Genomic DNA, 12,089 nt, shown 5'->3' with positions numbered 1-12,089 from the left:
TGGCTTTGGAAACATTCAGTAAAGAAGAGCCTCTTGCAACGCAAAATAAACTGATTGGGTATGTAACTGCATGACTTGAAGAAGATCAACCCTTGACGCTTGTACCAGGGCCGCTCTAGTATGAATACATTGAAATGTAAATTGGTGCATTATGTCTTTCCTAGGTAGTCTTGCAGATTCTTAGAGTCAGAGGACAGTATTTGTATGACGAGAATGCCAAGTAGTATTTGGACTGTATCAGCAACGTTCAGCACGCTAAGAGACAAATCTATCGGTGACGTTCTTTTAATGCATCTTATTGGCATATTTGATAAGTATTCTGTTGTATTCGGTGTATTTTGTGACAGCACAGCGGCAAAGGACACAATCCAAAGCCCTTTGAACGTTACAGTACAACATAATCAACACAACAGTGCCTCCTAGTGGTAAGTGTATGTCACGACATGTTGACAACGATGGATCGTTGTTGCACATATAGTGGGGTCACTGTCATCCCAGCATCACAAGTAGCCACGGTGCAGATGGAGCACCTGAAAGCCAATTCACGCTTCCTGCACGACATTATAGTACAGAATGCCGACCGCCTCGCTGCCACTCTGCCCGAAAAGCTGTGTGTTTTCTATTTTGTCAACTCAGGATAAGACCACAACCTGAAGTCCTCCTGCAACATAACCCCAATGACCTCTGCATAAGATATAGGAACAGTGGCAAGAAAAAATGTGAACCCTTTGGAATTACCTGGATTTCTGCATAAATTAGTCATACAATTTGATCTGATCTTCATCTTAGTCACAACAATAGACAAACACAGTGTGCTTAAACTTATAACACACAAATGATTGTATTTTTCTTGTCTATATTGAATACATCATTTAAACATTCACAGTGTAGGTTGGAAAAAGTATGTGAACTCTTAGGCTAATTACTTTTCCAAAAGCTAATTGGAGTCAGGAGTCAGCTAAGCTGGAGTCCAGTCAATGAGACGAGATTGGAGATGTTGGTTAGAGCTGCCCTGCCCTATAAAAAAAAAAACACTCACAAAATTTCAGTTTGCTATTCACAAGAATCATTGCCTGATGTGAATCATGCCTCAAACAAAAGAGACCTAAGATTAGGAATTGTTGACTTGCATAAAGCTGGAAAGGGTTACACAAGTATCTCTAAAAGCCTTGATCTACATCAGTCCACGGTAAGACAAATTGTCTGTGACTGGAGAAAGTTCAGCACTGTTGCTACTCTGCCTAGGAGTGGCCGTCCTGCAAAGACGACTGCAAGAGCACAGCGCAGAATGCTCAATGAGGTTAAGAAGAATCCTAGAGTGTCAGCTAAAGACTTACAGAAATCTCTGGAACGTGCTAACATCTCTGTTGATGAGTCTACGGTACGTGAAACACTAAACAAGAATAGTGTTCATGGGAGGACACCACGGAAGAAGCCACTGCTGTCCAAAAAACCCCACTGCTGCACATCTGAAGTTTTTAAAAGTGCACCTGGATGTTCCACAGCGCTACTGGCTAAATATTCTGTGGACAGATGAAACTACAGTTGAGTTGTTTGGAAGGAACACAGAAACCTATGAGTGGAGAAAGAAAGGCATAGTACACCAACATCAAAACCTCATCCCAACTGCAGCCCCAGGGCCTGGACAGCTTGCTATCGTCAACGGAAAAATAAATTCCCAAGTTTAACCAGACATTTTGCAGGAGAATGTAAGGCTATCTGTCCGCCAATTAAAGCTAAACAGAAGTTGGGTGATGCAACAGGACAACGACCCAAAACACAGAAGTAAATCAACAGAATGGCTTCCACAGAAGAAAATACACCTTCTGGAGTGGCCCAGTCAGAGTCCTGACCTCAACCTGATTAAAAAAAAAATAATAATTAAATGCTGTGGCATGACCTCAAGCGGTTCACACCAGACATCCTAACAATACTGCTGAACTGAAACAGTTTTGTAAAGATGAATGGTCCAAAATTCCTCCTAACCGTTGTGCAGGTCTAATCCGCATCTACAGACGTTTGGTTGAGGTTATTGCTGCCAAAAGAGGGTCAACCAATTATTAAATCCAAGGGTTCACATACTTTTTCCACCCTACACTGTGAATGTTTAAACGGTGTGTTCAATAAAGACATGAAAATGTATAATTGTTTGTGCTATTAGTTTAAGCAAACTGTTTGTCTATTGTCGTGACTTTGATGAAGATCAGATCAAATTTGAGGACCAATTTATGCAGAAATCCAGGTAATTCCAAAGGGTTCACACACTTGTTCTTGCCAGTGTGTGTGTGTGTGTGCTGCTCAAAAAAATAAAGGGAACACTTAAACAACACATCCTAGATCTGAATGAAATAATTAATCTTATTAAATACTATTTTCTTTACTTAGTTGAATGTGCTGACAACAAAATCACACAAATAATCAATGGAAATCCAATTGATCAACCCATGGAGGTCTGGATTTGGAGTCACACTCAAAATTAACATGGAAAACCACACTACAGGCTGATCCAACTTTGATGTAATGTCCTTAAAACAAGTCAAAATGAGGCTCAGTAGTGTGTGTGGCCTCCACGTGCCTGTATGACCTCCCTACAACGCCTGGGCATGCTCCTAATGAGATGGCGATGGTCTCCTGAGGGATCTCCCAGACCTGGACTAAAGCATCCGCCAACTCCTGGACAGTCTGTGGTGCAACGTGGCGTTGGTGGATGGAGCGAGACATGATGTCCCAGATGTGCTCAATTGGATTCAGGTCTGGGGAACGGGCGGGCCAGTCCATAGCATCAATGCCTTCCTCTTGCAGGAACTGCTGACACACTCCAGCCACATGAGGTCTAGCATTGTCTTGCATTAGGAGGAACCCAGGGCCAACCGCACCAGCATATGGTCTCACAAGGGGTCTGAGGATCTCATCTCGGTACCTAATGGCAGTCAGGCTACCTCTGGCGAGCACATGGAGGGCTGTGCGGCCCCCCAAAGAAATGCCACCCCACACCATGACTGACCCACCGCCAAACCAGTCATGCTGGAGGATGTTGCAGGCAGCAGAACGTTCTCCACGGCGTCTCCAGACTCTGTCACGTCTGTCACGTGCTCAGTGTGAACCTGCTTTCATCTGTGAAGAGCACAGGGCGCCAGTGGCGAATTTGCCAATCTTGGTGTTCTCTGGCAAATGCCAAACGTCCTACACGGTGTTGGGCTATAAGCACAACCCCCACCCGTGGACGTCGGGCCCTCATACCACCCTCATGGAGTCTGTTTCTGACCGTTTGAGCAGACACATGCACATTTGTGGCCTGCTGGAGGTCATTTTGGCAGTGCTTCTCCTGCTCCTCCTTGCACAAAGGCGGAGGTAGCGGTCCTGCTGCTGGGTTGTTGACCTCCTACGGCCTCCTCCACGTCTCCTGATGTACTGGCCTGTCTCCTGGTAGCGCCTCCATGCTCTGGACACTATGCTGACAGACACAGCAAACCTTCTTGCCACAGCTTGCATTGATGTGCCATCCTGGATGAGCTGCACTACCTGAGCCACTTGTGTGGGTTGTAGACTCCGTCTCATGCTACCACTAGAGTGAAAGCACCGCCAGCATTCAAAAGTGACCAAAACATCAGCCAGGAAGCATAGGAACTGAGAAGTGGTCTGTGGTCCCCACCTGCAGAACCACTCCTTTATTGGGGGTGTCTTGCTAATTGCCTATAATTTCCACCTGTTGTCTATTCCATTTGCACAACAGCATGTGAAATTTATTGTCAATCAGTGTTGCTTCCTAAGTGGACAGTTTGATTTCACAGAAGTGTGATTGACTTGGAGTTACATTGTGTTGTTTAAGTGTTCCCTTTATTTTTTTGAGCAGTGTATATATATATATGTCTCCAACAGTTCAGAGGCCAATGATCTAGCATTACACTTGGCCCACCAGTGCACCCAACATGAAGATGTCATTGTGGTTGACCAGTAAGGTTTCTCAAATATCACACTTTAAACACATACTGTTCTGCTACCTTTTCAAATGCATGTCTCAGTAGATTCTCTCTCTCTAAATGTACTCCTTCCCTCTTTTTCCCCATCCTCCTCCATATCACGGGCACCTGACTTCGCTTATCGATATGTCCATACAAGTTCTGGAAACTGACAGAACAGAAAGAGTGGCTTTACATGGTGTGTAAGAGGATACATATTGCATGCCTCTATTCTTTTGTGAGTGTGCTATAAAAAGCTGATACTGGCATTACACTCCACTTCATTCTTACAAGCCCCTGTAGCAGACACCTGTGGAGGTGTGTAGAGACGACCAACCCAGCCCAGACATATGCAGATACCGTGGAGGTGTGTAGAGACGACCAACCCAGCCCAGACATATGCAGATACCGTGGAGGTGTGTAGAGATGACCAACCCAGCCCAGACATATGCAGATACCGTGGAGGTGTGTAGAGACGACCAACCCAGCCCAGACATATGCAGATACCGTGGAGGTGTGTAGAGACGACCAACCCAGCCCAGACATATGCAGATACCGTGGAGGACGTGATAGACCAGGTGCACCAAAGAGGTCGCAAGGTACGGCAAATACAATAGTGCGTGGACAAGGAGAACAGATAAGTCTCAATTTGGACACAGAGCAGTGTGTAATGCTGACAGTGTAGTAACAGTGTAACAATGCTTATTAGTATTGTTCTAAATCTATGAGTATATCGTCTCAAAATGGACTTGACCCACAGGTTTCACCGTTTTTCATTAAGTCGTTGCCCAGTGATCTTCTTGCCCAAATGATACTCAACCAAACTAACGGAATAGGTACTGCCTCGGAGCATACAATATCAGTGCACTATTATCCTCACGAGTTAGGATCAAGGTCATTGTGTATAATAAAAGCTATTGCTTTGTTGGGGTCTCTACAGATACGTGTGCTCTGCAAGGGGAGTGTTTGTGGCAGACGAGGTGAAGACAGGTTTTGGGCGTGTGGGGAGTCACTTTTGGGTCTTCCAGCTTCAGGGTGATGATGACTTCTGCCCTGACATAATAACCATAGCCAAGGCGATGGGTAACGGGCATCCCCTGGCATGTATGGTAACCACAGTGGAGATAGCTGGGGCCTTCACAGCCAACAGAGTGGAGTACTTTCACACAGTGAGAGACTAGTATTTGCTGTTACTACCTATTTAAAAAAATGTTTACCTTTATTTAACTAGACAAGTCAGTTAAGAACAAATTCTTATTTACAATGATGACCTACCCTGGCCAAACCCTAACGACCCTGGACCAATTGTGCGCCGCCCTATAGGACTCCCAATCACGGCCGGTTGTGATACAGCCTGGAATCTAACCAGGGTCTGTGACACCTCTAGCACTGAGACGCAGTGTCTTAGACCGCTGCACCACTTGGGAGCCCATATATATATTATTCTTATAAAGGTGTACAGTGCACAAAAGTTAATGTTGGTTTACTGTACTGCATCCGTGTATGCAACCAATAAACCTTGATATGTGCAACTCAAATTAGGAGTCTCATCCCTAATCATGATTTGTGGCTTTCCTGTGACTGTGCAGTTTGGCAGAAACCCAGTGTCAGTGGACGTGATTGAGGAGGACCTGAGTGGGAACTCCTCACAAGTAGGAGGGCACCTATTGGACCTGCTGACGCAGCTATAGACATGACGTCCGTCAGGAGAAATACGGCCGGAATTATGTTTAGGTAATGGCTGTGTTCCTTGGCCCAGGCACTGCTGACGCATACCAGATCGTACAACAACCGGATAGATATTTTACATATCAGCCAACCACGTTATAGCTATCTGGTGTTCGAACGCACAGTTGAAGACTTGGCACACAACCATTGCAACGTCTGAGCAGGGGAACACACCCATGGTCTCTAGTAACCACGGACTACCAACATATAACCAACCTTGCATTCTGAGATACTAGCTGAACAGTGGTTTTGGAGATGGTCACAGCACCAAGGGGCTGGATGTGTGCTTCAGCTTCACCAAATAAATCTTAGCATTACCTTTAATCAAAAAAAAAAAAAAAGGTGCAAGCAGAAATATCCTCTCCTGTTCCAGACTGAAAGAGGAGCATGTGTCAGCACAGAAAGCCCCTGGGAGAAAAGTCAAGTTTAAACCTCCCATGTGCTTCAGTGTGGAGGACGCCAAGCTGGTGGTAGACAGGATACACCCCATTCTCACAGGCAATTGGAACACAAACCCTGAATGAAGCATACATAGTATTTATTACTCACAGGCGATAGGAATGTCCCACAGCTAATCTTAGTTCCCTTAACCTACTGCAGTGGTCAGAACTGAAGGAATCTGCTAAGCTTCTAACTTACACCTACCTGATGCCTTTATCTGCCAACACAATAAATGAGTACTTATTCAACTCCATTTAAGCAGGTATGGCAGAACCTGTTGACAAATACTCTTTCCCCCCCCCCCCCAAGACAAAGAACAGTCATCAAAAACTTGACAATGGAGACATCTAAGGTTTGTACAACCCTGTAGAAATATTTAATTACATCAGACAGTAAGATTTGGTCACAGTCAGGTAGCAGTGTGGATAGTGTCAAGTAGATAAAGTGCATTTCAGACATTTGGATTTCATAAAGGTCCTTGCAATTCAGCATCTTTGGGACATCCCATGGATCCCAGATAACACTAACCATTTCATAAAGCAGAGCACCAGACCTGGACCCATCATGGAGGAAGACAGACTGCAGACATACTCAAGAAAGCCAATCTCATGGATCCATACCACAATTAAGGCTACAAAGCTAAGTGATTACCCCTCTAGAGCTAACACATGGTTTATGATGTGGAATTACTGCCCACTTTAGGTTCCACATGAGTGACAGAAACAGAGCAATGACAAGCAATGCATTTCTCTACTAGAACACCATGTACTTTGCTACGAAATGAACAAACATTTAAAATACCTTGTGACGCTCACATTTATACCTCCTGTGAAAAGAGAGACTATCCCCCAACCACATACTAAGAACTCAATGAAGTACTACTGATACAGTAGGAAAGAGATCATGGACATCAACTTGGAATGGACACTTCCAGCTGATCTTGATAATTGCAACATTGCATGGCAAGTGACTTTATACACAAGTACCAAAGGACTATTAATGACAAGCAGAAATGGGGTAGGAGTACACTTACCGGAGGACTACTGTTATCACCTTATCCACCTAGAACATAAATACTGTGGTTACACTTCAGATCCATAGCGGGGTAAGCTCAGCTAGCTCCGAAAGTAAATCGACATGTACGTAGAACGGCTTTCACCCCATTGACCGATTCCCTCTGCCAGCGAAGTATCTGCCACCGCATCCCAAAGAGGCATCCGTACAGAGCGATTTTAACCTTACCCAAGACAAGCCATTTAACAGTACAAATCAGTTAACATTAGGTTTATGAATAATAACAAACGGATCCACGTGTAATATAAACCAAAAGTTTATTACTACCAATTTGCCCAAGACACTAGAGGAATGAGTTTCCAGTGAGAGAGGGAAGGCCCTCTTACATTAACAGGCTTGCGCTCAGTTGGATTGTATTGTTTGTAACACTAGTAAAGCCACTTTAAAAAATGCAGACAATATGGGGAGGGGGGGGACACTCCTTAAAAGCCAAAAAAAAAAAATGCTGGTTGTCATCGTCTACTAGCCAACTGCAAACATTCACTAGACAAGCTTACAATGAAACCTTTGATTAGTTTAATCCCGTCGCCTCACCCCACATCTGAAGCCATGCAACTCGCATCAAACACTCAGCATGAGGAAAAGAAAAAACTACAAATCTAGAAACACCAACAAAAGTTTATTTGAAAAGCTTACGAAAGCTCTGCTCCTGTTTGTTGGTAAGTCCAGCAGACATGTAAAATACGACCATACAATACATTATTCAAAAAGGTACCAAAAAGTACAGTAAAAATAACACTTCCATCTCTGGAAATGGACACAAAACAATATCAAATAAAAAGTGGAAGTGGCATTTGCTTCCCCAGTTCCTCACTTCATCTGTACATATGGGGCATGAGGCCAAATTTCTGCCAACTCCAAAGGAAAAGCCAGAGCTCATGTTCGCTGAGGCCGGACCATGGGGTTCTTTTTTCTTATTTACTTTAGACCTTAAGAGAGAAACATGGTGCTTACAGTTACTGAGCATAACCAAATGGCATTTAGTATCACACACATGGACACCATGATGTTAATCAACTAGTATTGTTTTTTTTTTTAACATTACAATAACATTGCTCCAGAGGGGGAGCATATCAGAGGGGACATGACACCTAGCTGCCATACCCAGCACCCCCATCAGAAAGGCCCTAATGCTTATGCTGGGGCAACCACCACCTCAACCCTTATTGATCAAGTAGTGTTTGTAGGGATGCATCTTAAAATGGTTGGCACATGGAATGAGTCCATTATTAAAGATTTCCAGACCCTCACCACCCCCCTCCCCCCCATTAACAAACGTTTGAATGGGATCAGACTAGATGGGAGAAATTTGAGTCAAAGGCACAAATGGTTACAGTTAGATTGTCATATCACCATAGATGATGCAAAAATGCATACCTGCACTACATGTGATCAGTATGGCTTGTAGCTACTCTGGTGGCCTCCACGTCTTGGAGTTTTCCCATAGCCTGCATTGCCCTGGTCTGGAGGACAAGAAAGAAAAAGACTGAGTGTCTTCCGTACGACAAGGACCAACAAAGTTTCTCACATTTGTGTTTGGGGTGGTTATCGCTTACTGTAGTCGTAGCCACCCCCATAGCCGTATCCAGCGGAGTAGTCGTAGTTGCCGTAGCCTCCGTATCCGCCGTAGCCTTGCTGTCCCCCATAGCCGTAGCCCTGGTTACCGTAGCCTTGGTTCCAGTAGTTGTTGTATCCACCACCACCACCTTGGTTCCAGTTCTGGCCCTGACCTGAGAAGAACAAATCAATACAGCAACTAGATGCAGTCGTATAACCCAAACTGATCTTAGGACTGTGACGTACAGTTTTCCCAGGTTAAATCAGCACCAGATGTTTGGTGTTAATACTCACCTCCACGACCCCTGCCTCGTCCCCCACCTCCACGGCCACCATACTGCTGCTGCTGGTACACCTCTTTGGGCTGGGCTATTTTAATCTCACACTGGAACAGATCGTAACATGGAAACGCAAGTCAGCCATGGGGGAAAAACCTTTGCCACACTCACTGCATGGATCTTCAATGCGAGGGTTACATGTTCCCTGAGGAAACCACAACAAAAATAACATTCTACACGAATCAAAGGCTCCATTTGAAAGCGAGTGGGCAACATCGTACGTCCGCAATCACACGTGAACAAAAAGGGACAGTGCACATGGCCCTGCAGTGCATTTGACTGCATTCCATTCTCACCTTGCTCCCACTGACGTTATGGAATTTCTTTTCTAGCACTTTTTTGACAGGAGTTTCATCCTTATATGTGATGAACACGAAGCCCCTTCTCTTTTCTGTCTTTGGATCCTGTGGAAGCTCAATCGTCTCGATCTGCATGTCAAGGGAAGATGAACCAATTACTGTTAACACAGCACTAAAACAACCAAGTCAATGCTACCACACAACCAATATCAGAAATGTGAATGCTATACCTCTCCAAAAGTTCCAAAGTACTCCTGGATAACTTCCTTTTCTGTGTCTGGGTTGAGGCCACCGACAAAGATTTTCTTTACAGGCTCCTTCTTCATGGCCATGGCCTTCTTGGGGTCAATCTGTCGCCCATCTAGTCTGTGTTCCTTCTGCTCGAGAACCTAGAAAAGAGGAAGCTTAACTAGGAGAATGAAGGACAAATAGTTGCATAACCACAGGGATGTTGCAGTGCTGTAAGACTTCACATGGAAACACATTGGCATGAAATATGCAGCCCATAAATACAAGTAACAGAAATGTAATTTCTTACCTTGTCTACACCGGCTGCCTCTTTGAAGAGAATAAAGCCGAAACCTCTTGACCTGCCTGTCTGCTGGTCCATCTTTATGGTGCAGTCTGTCACTTCACCGAATTTAGAGAAATAATCTTTAAGATCCTTCTTACTCGTGTCCCAGCTAAGTCCTCCAACAAACATTTTCCTAGCAAAGAAAAGAGCACATTAAATATGGCGATTGATTAACACAAGTGCTCTATAAGTGTTACGGAACATATCGCTGATGCAGGAAGGCTGGGCCTACTACAGCTGGTCCAAAACCACGCAAGCCCAACAATTCTGATCAGAAACAAAACCAATGTGTTATAATTAACAGATTATGTATCTTTTAGCTGGGCGTGATTGTTTAAACGGGCGAGGGAGTATTATTTTTACGCTGAATTCGCCCATCCCATAGAGACTAAAGGCCCATCCCCCCTTACCACCGCACATGGCGCCAACAAAGCCAGACGTAACAAAGGACCGATGCAATCCATTAGAGCTCCGCCGAGATCGAATACAATATTTCGAATACATTTCTACGCTCACCCCGCGTCCTCCTCGCCTTTGCTGGCGTTGATCTGTCCGCCTTCCCCCTCCGAGGCACCATTTTGTGAATCTTCTCCCTCCCCTTTGCCTTCTCCCTCTAATGCAGTTTTATCTTCTACGCAGGCTTCGGTCTCTGCCTCGCCTTCATTCAGGGCTTCGGTCTCATCAGCGGGCTCGGCTCCGTTAAAGTCCTCCTCGCCTTCATGGCCGTTTTCGGATGTTTCCATAAACTGTTGCTCGGTGTCTGACATGTTGCACTAGGATCCCTTATCCTGCAAAAAGTGAAACATTGTTATAAAATTATCTGTTATTATGTAACCCACTCGCCGTACATGCTTCGCCATTATGCTATGCATACAGTCCCTCCATTTTGGCTGGCATGATTGTCTCCCATACATTTACAGAAAGCCATGTTGCCAGAATGCAAGCGACGTACGGCAATCGACTCGTCGAATGCGGTTGCAACAAAGTGACAATTCTTACACCCTCTGAAAATAATAAAAAGCAGCAAGTAATGTTTCAAAATAAAATAAAAAAATGTATCTCGGATAAACCGCTAGCATGAACCATAGCATCACTCCGTTACGTAATGCTATGCTGCACGACCTAAGGCTTTACTACTTAAATAGTACAACTACATTTACATCTAAAAAAAAAAAACTAAAAAAAAACAGTTACGGTACTTACACAAATAAAATAAGTTGAAAATAACCTCTCCAAATGGCCTAGTGACAAAACAACCAGACAACGCTCTTCAAGATGGATTCTTCCATACGACGCCAAGCCGTCGTTGGTTTTATAGTACCGGTTAAAAAAAAACGACCTTTCATTTAGGGTGCCTCTGATTTGATCCCCAAAGCTGCCAATCATGGCAACGGCCAATTATATACCTCAATTCATTTTTCACATTAAGTGTACACGCCTACTACACATTAGAACTTTCAGTACCTTTTCCGATGGGTACATTCTTTTTTTATTTATTTGTATTTAACCTTTAACTATTCTTGATGGAACAAGCCTTAAAACTATACTGAATAAAAATATAACCGGAACAATTTCTACATTTTTTTCTGAGTTACAGTTCATATACGGAAATAAGGGAATTAAAATAAATTCAGTAGGCCCTGATCTATGGGTTTCACATGACTGGGCAGGGGTGCAGCCATGAGTGGGCCTTGAAGGGCAGAGGCCCACCCACTGGGGTCCCAGGCCCAGACAATCAGAATGATCCCCCCCCCCCCCACTGCCAAATTCTCTAAAACGACATTGGAGGCAGCTTATGTTAGAGAAATTAACATTACATTCTCGGGGAACAGTTCTGGTTGACATTCCTGCAGTCAGCATCTCAAGTCCACGCTCCCTCAAAACTTGAGACATCTGTGGCATTGTGTTATGTGACAAAACTGCACATTTTAAAGTGGCCTTTTATTGTCCCCAGTACAAGGTGCACCTGTGTAATGATCATGTTGTTTAATCAGCTTCTTGATATGCCATACCTGTCAGTTGGATGGATTATCTTGGCAAAGGAGAAATGCTCACTAATAGGGATGTAAACAAATTTGAGAGAAATAAGCTTTTTGTGCATTTGAAAAATGTCTGGGAT

At 44.2% G+C, this 12,089-nt stretch overlaps 1 protein-coding gene across 2 annotated transcripts; it reads right to left on the bottom strand.

Annotated features, from left to right (window-relative positions):
- Positions 1-7,442: 7,442 nt before the first annotated feature.
- Positions 7,443-11,305, bottom strand: LOC106611940 (heterogeneous nuclear ribonucleoprotein A/B). Of its 2 annotated transcripts, XM_014212628.3 has the most exons (9): positions 11,174-11,305; positions 10,487-10,758; positions 9,935-10,103; positions 9,627-9,785; positions 9,394-9,525; positions 9,054-9,144; positions 8,759-8,932; positions 8,580-8,665; positions 7,443-8,131 (listed from the first exon to the last, which is right to left on the bottom strand). In XM_014212628.3, the coding sequence occupies exons 2-8, from the start codon at positions 10,735-10,737 to the stop codon at positions 8,595-8,597; spliced, it is 1,047 nt and encodes a 348-aa protein (XP_014068103.1). In that variant the 5' UTR covers positions 10,738-10,758; positions 11,174-11,305; the 3' UTR covers positions 7,443-8,131; positions 8,580-8,594. The 2 variants fall into 2 exon arrangements, with proteins under 2 accessions (XP_014068103.1, XP_014068104.1); XM_014212629.3 differs by lacking the exon at positions 8,580-8,665.
- Between the last annotated feature and the right edge of the window lie 784 nt (positions 11,306-12,089).

Source organism: Salmo salar, chromosome 09, assembly GCF_965601325.2.
Source record: "Salmo salar chromosome 09, fSalSal1, whole genome shotgun sequence".
In the NCBI taxonomy this organism is placed as follows: Eukaryota; Metazoa; Chordata; class Actinopteri; order Salmoniformes; family Salmonidae; genus Salmo; species Salmo salar.
Note: the sequence above shows the minus strand (reverse complement) of the source record. Positions and strands in the feature narration are given on the sequence as shown.